Source organism: Mustela nigripes, chromosome 7 (genome assembly GCF_022355385.1).
Source record: "Mustela nigripes isolate SB6536 chromosome 7, MUSNIG.SB6536, whole genome shotgun sequence".
NCBI classification, from domain to species: domain Eukaryota; kingdom Metazoa; phylum Chordata; class Mammalia; order Carnivora; family Mustelidae; genus Mustela; species Mustela nigripes.
In genome coordinates, this window is record NC_081563.1 from 35,717,299 (window position 1) to 35,736,868 (window position 19,570).

The 19,570-nt window shown below is 40.6% G+C and overlaps 1 protein-coding gene across 2 annotated transcripts in view; it reads right to left on the minus strand.

Annotated features, from left to right (window-relative positions):
• Nucleotides 1–19,570, minus strand: part of NPHP1 (nephrocystin 1) — a 54,971-nt gene that overhangs the window by 534 nt on the left and 34,867 nt on the right. For both annotated transcript variants that reach the window (XM_059405571.1, XM_059405570.1), the window contains exons 16-19: nt 18,899–18,998; nt 8,778–8,890; nt 4,764–4,837; nt 1,550–1,594 (exon numbers count right to left, since the gene is read on the minus strand). In XM_059405571.1, coding sequence (XP_059261554.1) covers nt 1,550–1,594; nt 4,764–4,837; nt 8,778–8,890; nt 18,899–18,998 — 332 coding nt within the window. The remainder of the gene's footprint in view (nt 1–1,549; nt 1,595–4,763; nt 4,838–8,777; nt 8,891–18,898; nt 18,999–19,570) is intronic.

Genomic DNA, 19,570 nt, shown 5'->3' on the forward strand with positions numbered 1-19,570 from the left:
ATACTATGAACTCCGTAAACTAAAATCCATCTAAGGGGTGGGGTGGAGGGTGCCATTAGTGTGTGGCAAGGAACAGGCTCTGAACCAGCTGCTCAGTCAGGAAGCAGCACTCTCTGAAGGAGAAGCAAACAAGAGTCACTACAGGGGAGAGATGAGCTGTTCCCCCTCGGAGCCTGGGAAAGACACGGCACCAGCGGCACCAGCGTGTCTCCTAAGCTCCCCTGAGGGTGTCTCACACATTCCATTGAGGACGCTGGGGTGCTGAAATCTAATTCTGGTGACAAGGGTGTGTTTCTAGGTAAACATAACTAAAACACAATGGGAAGTCCGCTGTAGTCACTTAATTGGATTACAGTATATCAGAGACAATGTCAAGTTGATGTAAGAGAAGGGTGGCATGAACTCCAGCGAAAGGAGACCCCAGGAGTAAGAATGTGTAGACTCTTTCCAGAAAGCAAGAGTGCTGCAGTATGGACATGATCAGTCTTCCCCGACACTGACAGGCTGGGGCAGGACTCTCAGGGAGCACGGCAGTCTGAAGGAGAGATATCTATACACAGCAGATCCACACATAGATGCGGCCCCTCCAAGCAGCCATGTGTGGGGGGGCCATTTCTACAGGCCTGAGGCCCAGCACTTGTCCACTGCTGTCCTAGAAAAGCATTAAACCTGCCAGTTTTGGCAAAGGTCAAGTGAGATGGTACAGTCAAATGGAAGTGCAAATAAGGATACAACCCAATTTAACAATAAATAGTGTGTGCATCTGTGTGTATAAAACCACATATATTATGTATAATACACAGTTTATGCTTCTTAAAAATTTTTAGGAGTTTTAGTTTGCTCTCCCGTGTTCCTTGTAGATAATTAACACTTTAGACCTGAAGTCCAAAAACCATGGACCCTCTACCTGTTTTTGTAATAAAGTTTTAGAGAAACACAGCCTGGCTGAGAGTTTACACACAGTCTGCAGTTGCCTTCGTGCTGCACCAGCAGAGGTGAGTGTATTATACCAGAGACCATACAGCCTGCAAACTCCAAATATTTACTGTGTGACTCTTTATAGAAAAAGTTGGTCAACCCTGGATCAGAGCAGTGAAGCCATTACTCACTGGTTAATACAAGGTCTGTTGGGTAATCACCAAGCTTCTATGGTGACGTAAGCATGAGCCATACATTTTTTCAGTGTATTACACGGTTAGGCCAATTTCCCTTTTCCTTCTCCTTACATGATATGGACTTTGAGAGCTAGAGGAATTTTTTTAAAGTAAGAGAAAGAGAATAGCCAACTGGAGACTTTGTTTAGAAACTTCTCCTCAAATAACACTCAGTGATCTGAAACAATTGTTTTGATCAAGTGTTTCTTTTCACATTGGGAATTGCTCACCCGTACTCTTCTTGGAACATGTCTCTGCAACCATGATGACACAGATTAACTGGCTAAGAGGGATTATGACTATGGTTACTTTGGCTAAGACAGAGGTATTATTAGCATGTGTAAGCAAACAGTGAGCACTGCAAATATTCAGTTCAGTGTGGAAAATCACATTACCTTCTCTGATCTTTTTAATGTGCTTTCTTTCTCAGCCCATGAACTCTAAAAAGCAAATCAATACGTTATATTAATCCCAGTATTCACAAGCCTATGCCACACTTCTGCAACTTCATGGTAATTAAATGTATGGACAGGGTTAAAAACACTCTACACAGGACCCTACACGTGTAAGAAGTGAATCTGTAGGCACCTGCTGTTAACGACCAGAACCAGACCCACTGGGCAGTGAAAGCTACCGTGGAACCATCATTATTCTTCCAAGTTAGAATTAATTTAAGAACAGTATCAGTGAAACATCAACATATCTATGCAAATACAGAAACATAGTGCCTGAACAGTAAAATACTACTAAGGTTTTAAGTTCGGACAATAATGAAAATAGAGAACTTTGTCAAATACCATATTTCTCTGCAACTCTGTCTACGGTGATGATGACAGGGATCAGGGAGAGAAAATGAAGTACAGTTTTGCAAACATCCCAATCTGCCCACAAAGCTTCACATAAGCTTCTTTAAAAAAATTAAAAGTAAAACAAAAACAAAAACCCAGCATTCAATTAATCCCACAGAAATATGAACTGAAGACTTTCTCAGCTCCAGTTCTGGGCAAACTGTGAGCAAGGGGGGAATGTATCCATTACTCCAGGCCTCTGTTTTGTGCCTGCCTGCAGGAATTTTCCTTTTGGTGCCTAATGTCACAGATCCCATGAAAGCATCAGCCCTTGTCTCAGTACGGAGATCCCAGGATGAAGATGACATATGGCACCAAGAACAAGAGTCTCCCTGAAATGAAGGAGATGTTTCCTTCCAAGAGATCACAGGCTGTACCCCTAATGAGCCACGTCTTGGGATGGTCCCATTTACCATGATCTGTTACCATGAATGGTCAGTTATTACCATGGAAGAGCTACCTTATGAGAATGGGGTCCACCAACCTATTGACCGCTGCACCTGTGGGTCCTGGAGAGTTTGAAGAGGACCCTTAGAGAGCCAGCATGCTTTACTAAACAGGCAGGTACTATTATTATTATTATTATTAAAATACCACCAACAAACTAAACTTAGCTAAGTTGACACTAGGAGGCTCACATACTTCATGATGTAAACTTTAAAAAAGGTATCTGGCTTCACATGACCATCACTTAGCAACTTTAGACTTAACATCTGGTAAAATGTGCCTATTGTCTATTGTGTCAAGGTCCCACCTCATTTTTCACTGAGCTACCAGCAAGCAGTAAGGTGTTTCACTTATAATAACTCAGTGGTGAAGAGCAAACATGCGTGTGTTGGCGGGGGGCAGGGAGGAAGTCACTACTCTACACCAAGACCTACTTCCTTCCTTCTGGAGCAAACAGAAGACTCCATCTCCCAGTTCTCTGGAAGTTAAATGGGGCCATGTGACAGGTCAATGAAATGTGAGCAGAAATGGCCTATGCTCCCTCAGGGCAAAGGCAGTGGAAAGTCCAAGGACAATCCTCTATTCTCTTTTTTTTCCTACATGTGCAACTGGCAACAGAGGAAGCCACTTGTTCTAGATGATGCTAGAGGAAGCGGAACCTCCACCAGCCTGCATGCTTGCATGACTATGGAGAAGGGTCCTCTACCGATTCATGCTGGAAAGTTACCATGAGTGAGAAATCAACCTGTATTAGCTACCACCTCTCAGGCCAGCTTATCCTAAGTAACAAGGTATGCCATGAAGACAGGGCTCAAGAGTATAGGAATAAAACACTCTTTTAAAAGATAATTAACTATGGAAAAGTGATATACAGATAAACAAAATAACTCATGACCCAGAGGTCATCAGTATTACCTTTCTAGAGTATATTCTTACAGATAGTTTTATAGACAGATATATAAATGTAAATATATATATTTAAATACACTTACTACAACTCAAATGGTTTTTTTTTTTTGCCCCCACTTGAATAATGTCTGTGCACAACTTTACCTATATGCCTTTTCTTGAGCTTTTGGGGGATCTGGATGCACCCAGAGCTGACCTGCAGTGCACTTGTCCGGGCTATCTGCTCATCAGGAAATGCGACTTTAGATGAGATTAGTCCTAAAACTCCAGATTCTAAGAGTGTTACACACCTGGAGAAAAATGCCAGCACCTACAGAGTGCCGTAGCCACAGTGAGCTCTTGCAAAATACTTGTTGAATGAATCAATGGACCTGTGTTCTGTATAATGAATAGATATTATAATACTAATGACTTTATAGAGGAAAAAAGAGAAATTCTGCATTGCCTAATGCTAGTGTCAAATGAACTTGTCTGAAATTATGGATAGTCATATGCCATTAAGTCTTTTTGCAGAAAACTTCATTGCTACTGTTGACATGCCAAACCTAGCCAAACCAACACGTGAAATCATCTTGAAAGTCTAGTAAAAGTCTTTGTTGGTGATTGCTTCTATTTCTCTGTCAGGCCCACAGGATTTCTATCTTTATTGACAGGAATTACCTCCTAGCACAGCTCACCTCCCTCCTGCACAGGTACTTTTCTGCCCATGTATCAGAGGCTTTCCGAAAGCAGAACAGATTACCCATCGCCTTCCATACACCCTCTTCATGGGCAATGTGAGACTCCGATCCACTTTGCCCACCGGTCAACGGCATTCTACAGGCCAAACTAGATCCTTTGCTTTTCTTAAGAGCAAACAGAGTACTCTCTATTCCTTCCTGCTCCAAAACGTTGGCTCATTGCTGATCCTTCTACCTGTGATGTCTTCTCTCCCATCTCAGCATGTCAAAATCCGACTTGGCCCCAGATTTTTATTAGGTCTACCTCACCGAGAAGTTCTTATGAAATAGATTCCTGAACCTCATTTGCTGCCCTCTCTAAATCTTCAAGGACCTGAATTATACATCCCCGATGGCACTTATCATGGAATCGGAGAACTATCTTGCAGGCATAATGGACTCCTACTATTTGTTGACTCTGATATATTAAGTTCAAAATATGGCTGAAATTAGAGATCTCATAGGGTTGAAACAAATACCCAGTTGCTATATCATATAGCAGACAGTATATGTTGAATCAAAATAAAAAATGATACACATGCCTTGATTCTTCACTGAAAGGTCAGTTGATTTATCTAACAAACCATTTTGGATTTTTGCTCTTAGGACACAATCAGTGGCCATCTTAAGTCACGGAATAATCAAGAGTCAACCATCAGGTTTCCATCATGATGTGTGCTACCCACCCTAAGTGCGTCCATTATGTCGGGCTGCTCCAAGAGCTTGGGGAAAGTAGCCAACACAGGGTTACTAATTAAATCTGAAATACAAAAGAACAAAAAGGATTTTATATAAACTTCATCCAATGTATTTGACTGCAACAGACATAAAAACATTCATTCAGATGAAAATTATTGTGCCACATGATTTGTCGATAACACATTCTACAGAGCCTCCTACAGAGCCCTCTAGGAGGGCTCAAAGCTGTCTGCTCAACTTCTATCCACCCCTTCATTCATATCCCAGGGAGTTCTGAAATGAGTCTTGTACCAAGTAGATAGAGCTTTTAGGGTGAAAGTAAAGAAGCTCTGAACAGAATAAAACTAGAAAAATTTTGTTCTTCTTTGTTGTTTTCCAACCTCTCTTTCCTCCTTATAACTGTGGTATGATAAAGGAACTAGTTAGAGAACTTAATACAACTCAACACCAAAAAGTCAAATAATCCAATTAAAAAATGGGCAGAAGACCCCAAAGATACAGATGGAGTGAAAAGAAGGGCCATCTGTACCCCAATGTTTATAGCAGCAATGGCCACGGTCACCAAACTGTGGAAAGAACCAAGATGCCCTTCAACGGACGAATGGATAAGGAAGATGTGGTCCATATACACTATGGAGTATTATGCCTCCATCAGATACCCAACTTTTGTAGCAACATGGACAGGACTGGAAGAGATTATGCTGTGTGAAATAAGTCAACCAGAGATAGTCAGTTATCATGGTTTCACTTATTTGTGGAGCATAACAAATAGCATGGAGGACATGGGGAGATGGAGAGGAGAAGAGAGTTGAGGTAAATTGGAAGGGGAGGTGAACCATGAGAGACTATGGACTCTGAAAAACAATCTGAGGGTTTTGAAGGGGCGGGGGGTGGGCGGTTGAGGGAACCAGGTGGTGGGTATTAGAGAGGGCACGGAGATTGTATGGAGCACTGGGTGTGGTGCAAAAACAATGAATACTGTTACACTGAAAAGAAATTTTTAAAAATGGGCAGAAGACATAAACAGACATTTCTTCAAAGATGACATACAGATGGACAGCAGACACATGAAAAGATGCTCAATACCACTAATCATCAAGGACATGAAAATCAAAACCACAGGAGAGGGGCCCCTGGGTGGCTCAGTCAGTTAAGAGTCCAACTCTTGATTTCAGCTCAGATCATGATCTCAGAATCGCAAGATTGAGCCCTGCATCAGGAACCATGCTGAGTGTAGAGTCTGCGTCAGAATTTCTCTCTCCCTCCCCCTTTGTCCCTTTCCCACCCACTTGCACTCTTTCTCTCTCTCTAAAAAAACAACAACAAACCATAATGAGATATCATCTCACACCTGTCGCAATGGCTTAAATAAAAAACACAAGAAACAAGAAGTACTGGCAAGGATGTGGAAAAAATAGAACCCCCATGCACTATTGGTGGGAATGCAAATTGGTGCAGATACTGGGGGAAACAATGTAGGGGTTCTTCAAAAAGTTAAAAATGGAATTTTCATATGATCCAGCAATTCCGCTAGTAGGTATTTACCCAAAGAATCTGAAAACACTAATATGAAAAGGTATATGTGCCCCCATGTTTACTGCAGCATTATTCACAATACCCAAATTATGGAAGCAGCCCAGTATCCACAGACGGATGAATGGATAAACAAGAGATACACACACAGACATACACACATGCAAACACAAATACACAGGAATAGTAGTCAGCCATAAAAAAGAACGAAATCTTGCCATCTGCAACAACATGGGTGGATCTAGAAGGTATAATGCTAAGCAAAGTAAGTCATATAATTTCACTCACATGTGGGAGTTAAGAAACAAATGAACAAAGGAAAAAAGAGACAAACTAAGAAACAGATTCTTAACTATAGAGAACAGATGGTTACCAGATAGGAGATGGATGGGGGGGAGGATGGGTGAAACAGAAGAAGGGATTGAAGAGTACACTTACGCACTGAGTAGGGTATAAAATTGTTGAATCGCTATATGGTACACCTGAAACCAATATAACGCTGTATATTAACTATACAGGAATTTTTTTTAAAAAGAGAAAGATGGAACCAGTTAGGTTCCCCTAACTGGCACCAGTTAGGCACCCCTGCTCTCAGAAGTTTGAGCAGGAACCAGTAAGTGCTGAGGGACAGGAGATGCAGGACAGGCTACTCAGGCCTGATTCCGGTTCACCAGAGCTCAGGGAAAGAACCCCAAACTGGTATTTGGGATCAATGAATGGTGGTGGATGAAAATGAAAGGAATCAGGAGTTGAGGATTCTAGCCATAGGCCTAAATACCATGTAGGAGAATACTGATATTCCACAAGAAATAATGGCACATGAAAGTCCTGTGCAAAGAAGCACAGCAGGAAGGACACTCCTGAAATGGCATGGGCAATACAATCTATGGTCTTGTTTCCCCAGCAAAGAAAAATCCTTCCTCTAGGTCTTACATTCCTCCAGGTTTATTCTGATGGTCAGATTCAAATGATGACAACAGTTCTAAGCAACCTCCTCCCAACTGAAAAGCTAATAAGCCTTATCCTAAGAAGCCATATCATTCATGAAATTTTTCTAGAGTCATTGATATAAATTCAAAAGCAAGAGATGATGAAAAAGTGTAGTGTCTTTCCCTTGGAGTTATAATTATTCCTTGAGAAATGGTGGTACTTCCCTGATGTAGAGTTCCATTTCTATCTCCCTATTGGGTGCTAAGTTCCTGGGAAAGGGCTCCTGTCTATCCATGAACTCTACTTGTCCACAAGTGCTAGGGTTCTTGGTTTTACTCACTCTGCTCCAGCCAAGCTGGCTTGTTTTCAACTGTGATGCCTCCAGTTTACTTGGGTTGTCTTGCCTCGGGTGTTCAAGATACACTGGCCCCTCTGCCCAGACACGTTCTTCCCACAGACCTCTAACTCCTCTCTCAGGCCTTATCTTAATTATTAATTGCCTAGAGACTTCCGTGAGGTCTTCCTAGGGTATGCTCCTGTTGGCTTTCTTCCTTTAGAACACTTATTTTTAGAAGGTTGGAAAGGATTATTCATATAATTTTGTGTTTGGAGTCTGTCACTACACCAGAGTAGGGATGCCTGTGCCTGTCACATCCATCACTGGGCCTAGTACAATGCCTGGCGTATAGGAGGCATGTGATATACATCTGCTTACTGATTCACTGAATTCAAAGACTATTCATTAAAATTAAACTTTTTATTTTAGAGGCAATTTTGGGAAAATATTTTAGTTATTTATTCCAAGGGAGGGGGAGGCAGGAGCATAGGGAGAGGGACAAGCAGACTCTGTGCTAAGCATGGAGCCCAACATGGGGTTCAGTCCCAGGACCATGAGATCATGACCTGAGCCAAAAACCAAGAGTTGGATGCTAACCAACTGAGTCACCCAGGCACTCCTAGAGGTAATTACTATAACACACATATATCTTTTTTCAAGTTCAATCATGTGTGACAACTCATTGATTTTTAAAATTATTTTTTACTGGAAAAAGTTTCAAGCTCACAAAGAAGTTGCAAGAATAAAAACAGAACACCTGAATATATCTTGCCTTTATTCAATTTTTCTTAATCTGTTGATATTTAAACTTCATGCATAAGAACCAGTTATTTTGGATGATTTTGGTCTCTTTCCAAAAAGATGATGTACATGTCAAACATGTGGTAAAAACAGGTTATTCAAGCCATTGGGGGGAAAGAGAATTATTTCTGAGTTTTAAGATCTTGAATTTCCAGAATTTGTAATGTGAAAATATGTATATTGTAAAGAACTGAATATATACTAAGCTTACACCGGATATACACAGGAGCACAATGGAGTACAATGCTGTGCATCTGAGGTATTTGATTAACACTGATGCTAACCTAAATATTTTATTCCACATGTCACCTTCAGAAGCAGAAGATAAAGGATGGCATAGGTTACACATACTCAAAGCACGATGCATTATTGTACATAAGGAAATTGCAAAGACCCTTACCAGCACTTTGCATGGTCATCCTGTCTTTCAGGAGTACATCTCCAAGAATTTGGCGATAAAATATCAACAAATGAATGGAACACATACTTCCAATTAATGTTTCTGGCAGTAAACTGTTAAAGAAAAAGAACATGTATTCATTAAACAACCCCCTACAATCCAACTTATAGTGTTTCTGGAAATAAATACTGCTTTAATGAACAGTTCCAAGTTTTGCTTCATTACTGAAAAAAATGTTTAACAATTTTAAAGAAAATTTCCAGTATGAGTTGCCTACAGAAAACTTCAGAAAACTAGTATTTCTTTTTTTTTAACTAGTATTTTTATGTGTACACCTTCAAGTCTGAACTCTGTTCTGCCATTCTTGTGTTTCCATTTTAGCATATGCACCCATGTTAAATGTTAGATAAAAAAGAAAAGCCATCAATTACGTGCTTGGAGAAGAAAGGGACTAGTCAGCTGTAAGTTTTGACAAAGCTATGTGCCCACCCCTTCCAACATGATGAATGAACAGGAAACAGGAATTCAGACTATTCATTGTGCTGGGTGGAATTTGGGAGGGTGACCTGGACTGAATTCTGACTTTGCTTCTTCATAGCTCTTGTGGCTTTGGGTTAATTAATTATTGTCTTTGTGTTTTGGTTTCCTCATTTGTAGAAGGCAGACAGTAATACCTGCTGTAATGTGTGCTCCATAGTAAGGGCTCAAAAACCAAAGAAAATGTCAATATATTTTTTAAAGGTTTTATTTATTTATTTGACAGAGATCACAAGTAGGCAGAGAGGCAGGCAGAGAGAGAGGGAGAGGGAAGCAGGCGCCCTGCTGAGCCGAAAGCCTGATGCGGGACTTGATCCCAGGACCCTGAGATCATGACCTGAGCCGAAGGCAGCGGCCCAACCCACTGAGCCACCCAGGTGCCCCAGAAAATGTCAATATTGATGGTAAGTTTATATCAGTTTAAAATAGATTGTTGTAACTTTAAGATGGTATATGTATTCCCCATGATAACCACAAAGAAAACAAATCTATAGAATATACACAAAAGAAATGAAAAATGAATTAAAATGTGTCACTATGGGGTGCCTGGGTGGCTCAGTGGGTTAAAGCCTCTGCCTTTGGCTCAGGTCATGATCCCAGGGTCCTGGAATCGAGCCCCACATCGGGCTCTCTGCTTTGCAGGGAGCCTGCTTCCTCCTCTCTCTCTCTTCCTGCTTCTCTGCCTACTTGTGATCTCTGTCAAATAAATAAATAAAATCTTTAAAAATAAAAAAAAATGTGTCACTACAAAAAATGTATCAAACACAAAGGAAGGCATTAAGGGAAAAACTGAGGCACAGCCCACCAGAAGTCCCCCAGAATATGTACAAAAAACAAATAACAAAATAACAATACCAAGTTGTTCCCTATCAGTGATTACTTTAAACATAAATGAATTAAACTCCCTAATCGAAAGACACAGATAGGCAGAATGAACAGAAAAACAGGATCTAACTATATTTTATCTACAAGAAGCTCACTTTAGATCTATGAACACTCATAGGTTGAAAATGAAAGGATAGACAAAGACACTCCATGCAAATAAGAGAGCAAGGGTGGCTATAATAATATCAGACAAAACAGACCTATAAGTTAAAAAAACTTTAAAAGAGATGAAGGATATTATATGATGATAAAAGGGTTGGTGCACCAAAAAGATATAAAAATTATAACAATTGCAGCAAATATTAGAGATCCTAAATATATGAAGCAGACACCAACAATCATAGTAGGAGACTCTATTACACCACTTTCAATAAAGAACCACCAAACAAAAGATCAATAAAAAAACAGAAGACAACACTGTAGACCAACTGTAACTAAGACATACACAGAATGCTCAGTAATAGCACAATACACATTTTTCTCAAGTGTGCATGGAACATTCTCCAGGACAGGCTACATGATACCAGTCTTCATGTTAGGCTGTTAGGCTACATATGTTAGCTTACATATGTTAGGCTACAACACCAGTCTTAATAATTTAAAAGACTGAACTCATACAAAAGTATCTTTTCTGATCCCAATGGAATGAAATTAGAAATCAATAGCTGAGGGAAAACTAGAAAATTCACAAATATGTGGAGATTAAACATCATACTCTCGAGCAATCAATGGCACAAAGAGGAACTCACAAGGAAAATTAAAAAAAATCTTGAGACAAATAAAATGAAAACATAACATACCAAAACTTATGGGATGAAGTGAAAGCAGTGCTAAGAGGAAAGTTTATAGCTATAAATGCTTACACTCTTCTTTATTAAGAAAGATCTCAAATCAACCACCTAACTTTAAACCTTACGGAAGTAGGACAGAGAAAAAACAAATGAAGCCTAAATGTAGCAAAAGGAAAGAAACAATAAAGATTAGAGCAGAGATGAACAAAACAACAGAGAATATCAGTGAAATCAAGAGTTGGCTCTTTGCAAAGATCAACAAAATTGATACCTTTAGCTAGAGGACTAAGAAAAAAAGAGAGAAGATTCAAGTTATAAAATCAGAAATGAAGAGATGTTACTACTGATTTTCCAAAAATAAAAAAGGATTGTTAAAAAAAAAAAAAAAAGGATTGTAACATAGTACTAAGAGCAATTGCATATCCACAAGTTGGATAATCTAGATGAAATGGACAAATTCCTAGAAACACAAAACCTACCATTGCTGAATCAGGAATAAATAGAAAATCTGAATAAATTTATAACTAGTAAGGAGATTGAATCAATAATCAAAGACCTCCAAGTGAAAAAAACCCCATGACCAGATGGCTTCACTGGTTTATACACACCATGAACAAGTGGAATCTATTCCCGGAAAGCAAGGACAGTTCAACATTAAAAAATCAAATCAGTGTGATACACGACATTAACAGAATGAAGGAAAAAACCCACACAATCTTCTCAACTGATACTGAAAAAGAATTTTACAAAATTCAATACCTTTTCATAATAAAAACACTCAAAGATCTTAGGAATAGAAGAAAACTACCTCTACATAATTAAGGCCATATATGAAAATCCCACAGCTAATATCATATTCAATGGTAAAAAGCCATTAGCTTTTTCTTTAAGATCAGAAATAACACAAGGATGCCTGCTTTCACTACTTTTATTCAACGTAGTACTAGAAGTCCTAGCCAGAGTCCCAGGCAGAAAAAGGAACAAAACGCATCCAAATTAGAAAGGAAGAAGTAAACTTATCTCTGTTCACAGACAACATGGTCTTATATAAGGAAAACTCTAAAGATTCCAAAAACCCTGTTCAAATAAACAAATTTAGCAAAGCTGAAGGACATAGAATTAGCATACAAAAATTAGTCATGTTTCTATACACTAATAAAGAATGTGAAAATTACAACCAGTTCCATACACAACAGCATCAAAAAGAAGAAAATATTTTTTATAAAATAGAGCCAAAATTTCAATATTATTTCAGAAATAATAATCTGAAAACATGACAAGTGAGTGTTTAAAAATCCTGACACATGACACATGCTAAATGCCTCCTGTGAATTCACTGAGCACAAGATCTAAAGTTAGAAGATACTCAAGAAAATGTCTTGAATCATTCTAAATATACATTTTCTAAGAATTATTTTTGGAAATACATGAACTCTGTCATTAAGCATGAAGAATGACCGCAAAGGAAATCTTGAAAACCTTTTGCAAACCATGTGCTTAATCAAGGAGGAAGTATCTTCAGAATAAGAAATCCAACAAAAGTTAAAAAAGAGACTTTTAACTTTTATAAATTAATCCTTTATTTTAATTTCCAGAATAAGTATTTTATTATTTATTTTTAAAGACCTTTTTTTTTTTTGACAGAGAGAGAGAGAGAGAGAACACAAGCAGGCAGAGTGGCAGGCAGAGGGAGAAAGAGAAGCAGACTCTCTGCTGACTGAGCAAGGAGCCGGATGTGGGACTTGATGCCAGGACCCTGGGATCATGACCTGAGCCGAAGGCAGCCATTTAACCGACGGAGCCACCCAGGTGTCCCCACAATAAGTATTTTAGAAGGGAGCATTGGTCGCAGAGGCAATGGTCAGGCTTCCTGCCCTCAAAGAGGTTGGAAGAGAACAGAGTGAACGTAATCCCCGTGGTGATGCGAGAGCAATGGGATCCCCAGGTGTAGTTTCACAGAGTTTTATAAGTATCCTTGACCTCTTCTTAATCCCTGCACTTCTAGAAACATCTAAAAAATGCCAGACAGCTCCTCTGCCATTCATATAGGGCATGTGGCACCCAAAGTGAGAAATCATTGTTTTCCACTGCTGCTCTGCTGCTCTGCTGCTGGTCTTGTGTCTGACCTGGATTTCAAAGACTGGCCGTGGAGAATTAGTTAGGCTCCCCTGAGGCCACCACATGCCTGCTGAGGGCTCAGCTGTGATTCTTAAGGTTTGTTGCACATCCTGTCCTCTGGTCTATGGCCATTTTGGGCAGTGTTTCAGATGCATGCCCAAACCATGGCTCATGGTGATTTTGTAAGATATAGCCAGTGATTTTGCTAGAGGAAGGGGTGTAACCTTCCTTCCATTTTTCCCTCTCCTCTCACAGACCCGCCTGCTCGGTCTGGCTGCCATCGTTGCCAGCTTGCGGTAGAGGCCTTCGTTCCTCCCCCAGCCTGGGCGCTCCCTTCCTTCGACATGAGGCAGGACTGCTGCACTTTATTAGTTTTTTTTTTTTTTTTTTTTAGGGACATCCTCTGAATTTCCCAAATCTAAGATGGCCAGAAAGTTCTGGGCTCCTGAGTTTGGCTCAGTTGAAGAAGTAAAAATGTGCTTCTTACTGATCTCACAAATACACCAGCAAACTCTGATGGTGCAAGTGCAGTGAATGTAATCACGGGCCCCAGGCTAGTAACAGGATTACCTCATTTATTTTTAGAAACAATACAATGGAAGTGAAAGAGGAAAAAAAATGGGAGACATCATAAAAGGCAAAGGCAAACAAACAGGTTTATGGTGAATTTATACATATGCATACAGCCTAGTTCTACAGACTGGTATTTTTTGGAATTCTGAACGCATGCACTGGGAATCTGGGTCGAAATTGAGCGCTTTTCCTCATCTGGGGCTTAAAAGCATGCCTTTGGCCAAATCACATCAGGGTAAAAAAACCCCATTGAAAAATGCCTCCAAAATCAGAATGGCACGTCTTGGGGAAACTGAAGGATCTCTTTGCTCCCTCTTTGCTCTCATGCTGAGAGGGTCACCATGATTACAACTGTCTCCACGAAAGCAGTCCCACGGGCAGGATTCTGGTGCTATTTCTTTGGAAAGGAGACAAGTCTACGTGGGTTAATTTGCATTTTTGAGGGTCTCTGGATATCCAATGGTATGCACAGCAATGGTATGCCAGCAAGACTGCTGGCTGGTGAGAGGTTAGTATAAGCCAGCTAGCAAGGGCATGGGGGAAAAATGGGCGGGAGGGCAAACTCTCACTGGGCTTCCCACCCTTGTGTAGGCACGCATTGTTGTATGTCGCTTGGCATAATGTTAAAAGCCTCTGTTCTTTCTCCTTGAAGCAGAGGAATCTGGCCAAACAAAGGTGAAGTTCTTGAGCAAAGGAGGATGGGGAGAGAGGTGGGATGTACTTTTGAAGGAGAGGAGGAGGGCTGCTGGTACCATTATGTGCCTTCCTCTCCCAGCCACTTGAAGGTGGCAGTCAGGGGTGGGGAGGGGGCTGAGATGGATCACCTCCAGGGTGTGCAGGCTCAGGGCAGAGATGCCCAAAAACACCCACGCTGGTGTCCAGTCTCTCACTCTGGACCCACAGCACAGCCCCCACATCACAGCACCTGGGCTCTGCAGGGAGGCGTGGGCCTCTGGATTCTCTGTGCCCATGGCCTGGTCTCCGTGAGAGCCAGCCCCAGCCTAGGCAGCACCAGAGAGTAGCCCCAAGCCAGGCATACACATTTCTGGATCACGCGAAGTAGAGTGGCAATGCTCAGGTCCCCCGCTGGACTGTGGGAGGAGAAAAGAGCACACACCAAGACAAGGTACAGGGATGTTAGGGACAGCAGGAGGCAGAGCAGAGGTCCTAAGAAGTACACAATTACCTAGCAGGAAGATTTCCACTTAGAAATTCTTCAGCAAACATTTTTCGGGTACCTAGTATGTACTGTGATCAAACAAGCACCTTGGTTCCTGGGGTTTGGAGGGCAAGGACTCGGGACCCCTCTCTGAGAACCAGCATACAGGGGCACCTGGGTGGCTCAGTGGTTTAAAGCCTCTGCCTTCAGCTCAGATCATGATCCCAGGGTCCTGGGATCGAGCCCCGCATCTGGCTCTCTGCTCAGCAGGGAGCCTGCTTCCCCCTCTCAGCCTGCCTCTCTGCTTACTTGTGATCTCTGTCAAATTAAAAAAAAAAAAAAAAAAAAAAAAAAGAATCAGCATATAGAACATTCACTGCTTTGGAAGCAAGGGCCTGCCTACCTGACCTGTGTATAGCCCAGACAAATCTGATCTCTCGATTGTAAAAGTGTCTTGGAACCAGTATTTGGGGGCAAAGCAACACTATTAAGATCTGTGCTTGAAAGACACACTTGGGAGTACTTGGGGACTCTTGGAAGCTTACCAATGAGATGAGGAGTGGGAGGCTGCAGAAGCAGGAAGAATGAAGTCAAACAGGATTTTGGCTTTTCTTTTACAAAGACTGCTACTGTGCTTCTTTTTTTTAAATCTTGAAAAATAACAATTTTCCAAGGAAACACTGGCCAAAAAAGGGAATTTGCAAGTGCTATAAACATCCGGGGGTGAGGGGAAGGACAGTCAAGAGAATGAATAATATCCATGAACACATTATTAATGGTTATTGAAAGATTTAATTGTCAATACTAGAATTATAAAACACATTTCAGTATCATATATAAGAACAAGGAATATGGAAACTAGGAGAATGATCCAGAATGAGAAAGCAACAATTCAGGAGGCTATGTCATGTTTTCATCTATTACTCTGTTTCTTGGTAATCAGCAAGCAAGAAGCAGGTCATGGCGGGACAGGTCAACTTCATCAGTTTCTGCTCCCAGGCCCTGCTCTTCCCTTCCACCCTTCTTGTCCACCATATGCCCTCTATACTTCGGTTCCTTTTCTCCATGGCTTCCTATCTTCACATGTGCACATCTCTCCCATCCTTCAAAGCCTGTTTCAAATCCCTCCTGATCTTACCAGCTATAGAGCCCATCTTCATTTAAACCAATTTTATGACATAACTGTACCATGGACCTGGAATTATATTTGCATTAATCTATACATATGATAATAATAGTAAATAATTACAGTTAACACTTACTGTGTTTTACTCTGTGCCATATCCTATAAAAACAATCTAGGTGTTTTATATACTTTCTTTTCATTGAACCTCATTATAGCTTCATGGAGTTGATATTATTATGCCCATTTAAAGATGGAGACATTGGGATCCTGAGAAAGATAGTTAAATAACTTGTTCAAGAGGCTACTGAGTTGGAAGGTGATAGATCTGGGAACCTACTAGTGTAAAAGATCCTTGCAATATGGGGCGCCTGGGTGGCTCAGTGGGTTAAAGCCTCTGCCTTCGGCTCAGGTCATGATCCCAGGGTCCTGGGATTGAGCCCTGCAATGGGCTCTCTGCTCAGCGGGGAGCCTGCTTCCCTTCCTCTCTCTCCGCCTACTTGTGATCTCTCTCTGTCAAATAAATAAATAAAATCTTTAAAAAAAAAAAAAGTTCCTTGCAATAGGTGAAGGTGATTAAGAGTACATTTATCATGACGTATGGAATGTATGGAAGTGTTAAATGACTATATTGTACATCAGAGATGGATGTAGCACTGTATGTTAATTACACTGGCATTAAAACAAAAATCTAAAAAGAGCTTTATAAATCAATAAGAGAAAACTGATTAAAAAGTAAAATAAATTTTGGGCGCCTGGGTGGCTCAGTGGGTTAAGCCGCTGCCTTCGGCTCAGGTCATGATCTCAGAGTCCTGGGATCGAGTCCCACATCGGGCTCTCTGCTCAGCAGGGAGCCTGCTTCCTTCTCTCTCTCTCTGCCTGCCTCTCAGTGTACTTGTAATTTCTCTCTGTCAAATAAATAAATAAAATCTTTAAAAAAAAAAAAAAAAAAAAAAAAAAAAAAAAGTAAAATAAATTTTAAAAAGCCCCCTAAAGAAAATGCAAATTAAAACCACCACGAGATACCATTGCTCACTTACTAAAATTGCCATAATAGAAAAAAAATAGATAATACCAAGAATATGATTAATTGGAACTTTCATACATTACTGCTAGGAGTGTAAAATGCTGTAACCACTTTGAAAAACAGTTTGGAAGTTTCTTATAAAATTAGAAGGACACGAGATGACCCAGCAATCCTGCTCCCAGGTATTTACATCTCTGTGAAATAAAGTCAGATGGCCACACACAAAAAACTCATATGTAAATATTTGTGGAGTGGCTTTACACATAAATGCCCAAACTCAGAAACAACCCAGATGTCTATCACTTAGTGAATGCACACAGGCATCATGGTCTATCCATCAAATGAAACACTATTTAGAACAACGAAGAACAACTTCTGCTATATGCAATGGCACAGATGACCCTCCAGCGCAGCAGTATGCTGGGTGAAGGCAGGCAGACTCAGTAGGCTACATACTGACATTCTGGAAAAGGCAAAACTGCTTGGAATACAAATGGCCAATAGACACATGAAAAAATGTTCAGTATCACTTAGCATCAGGGAAATACAAATCAAAACCACAATGAGAAACCACCTCACACAGGTCAAAATGTCTAAAGTTACCAAGTCAGGAAACGGCAGATGTTGGTAAGGATGTGGAGAAAGGGGAATCCTTTTGCATTGTTGGTGGCAATGAAAACTGTCCAGCCACTATGGGAAACAGTATGGAGGGTCCTCAAAAGTTAAAAACAGAGCTCTCCTATGACCCAGGAATTATACTACTGGGTATTTATCTCTGATTGAAAGGGGCACTTGCACGCTGATGTTTATAGCAGCAATGTCCACAATAGCCAAACTAGGGAAAGAGCCCAGATGTTCATTGACAGATGATGGATAAAGAAGATGTAGTGTGTCTGGGTGCGGTACATAAACAATGAACCTCAGAACACTGAAAAAAAATTAAATTATAACAAAAGAAAGAAAAAAATGATGTGGTATGTATGTATATACAATGGATATTGCTCTGCCATCAGAAAATGAAATCTTACCATCTGCAACAACATGAAAAGAACTAGGGGGTGTTATCAATCAGATAATCAGTGTTATCAATTATCGTACGATTTCACTCATACGTGGAATTTAGGAAACAAAACAGAGGATTATAGGGGAAGGGAGGGGAAAAAAAATAAGACAAAATCAGAGAATCAGAGAGGGAGACAACCATGAGAGACTAAACTACAGGAAACAAACCGAGGGTTGCTGGAAGGAAGGTGGGAAGGGGGATGGGGGATAACTGGGGGACAGGCATTAAAGAGGGCACATGATGTGATGAGCCCTGGGACGAGCATAGTTCTATGCAGCTGATAAATCACTAAATTCTACCTCTGAAACGAAAAAGTGAGAACTGAAAAGCAAAAACCAAACGGATGGGAAAGAAGAGAGGTGAGTGGCTGCCTGAGGCTGCGCCTGGGGAGTTGACCACAAAGGAGACAGCTGTTTAGAGTGAAGGGAATGTTCTCCATCTTGGTTGTGGTGGTAGTTACATGACTATACACATTGATCAAGACTCAGAGAACTGTAAACCTAAAAAGTAAGTTTTATTGTATGTAGAATATACCTCAACTAACCTGATATTTAAAAAAAAAAAAATTTCCCTGACAATAGGATCATGGTTGTCAAGCTCAAATTAGCCAAGTTTCTCTACTATTTCTGACCAAATGTATCACTTGAGCTAACTAGTTAAACAAAAGAGTAAGCTGATTTGAATTTTCCTACCATTCCATTTCTCTTCTGATCCTTGGCAGATGAATTAAAGAGGAAAAAACTAACCAAAAAAAGTTGACCATGAAGGAGGAGAAGCCAAAGGCAGAGATGGTTTATAAATGCTAAAGGAACTCAAGTTTACTGGCCAGGTGAGTGGGTACCAACCTCAGCAAGTCTCTTGATCTTCTGTTCAAAGATCTCAGTTTTACTAGGAGTTGAGGCTGCCTTCTCATTGTCATCATCTGATGGAAAACACTCCCATGTGCTTAAAAGAAAAATTAAAAATAAATCTCAAAACTTGAAGTGCTTGAGACAGTGAGTATAATAAAACAACATACTTTTTACAATAAAACAAAGATTTGGGGTAAAAAAAATCATAATCGTATGAAAAGGAGGAGTCCCTCACATACCCTGATTGAGCTGATAACAAGATAAGGCATGGCATTAAAGCCTCCCAGCCTCCCTAAGGATATGTGACAGGCCCCTGGAGCTACCACTACACCAGATGCACTGGCAGCATTGTTGCCAGGTTTTATAAAGGGAAAAAGGAAGTTTAAAAAGCATGCCCACAGGGGCGCTTGGGTAGCTCAGTCATTAAGCGTCTGCCTTGCGTTCAGGTCATGATCCCAGGGTCCTGGGATCAAGCCCTGCATTGGGCTCCCTACTCAGCGGGAAGCCTGCTTCTCCCTTTCCCACTCCCCCTGCTTGTATCCCCTCTCTCACTGTCTCTGTCAAATAAATAAATAAAATCCTAATTTTTTTTTTTTTTTTAAAGCATGCCCAACTCCAGGTAGATCCAACTGCTTCCCAGGTCCCAACCCTTTCCTGTTCAAGAAG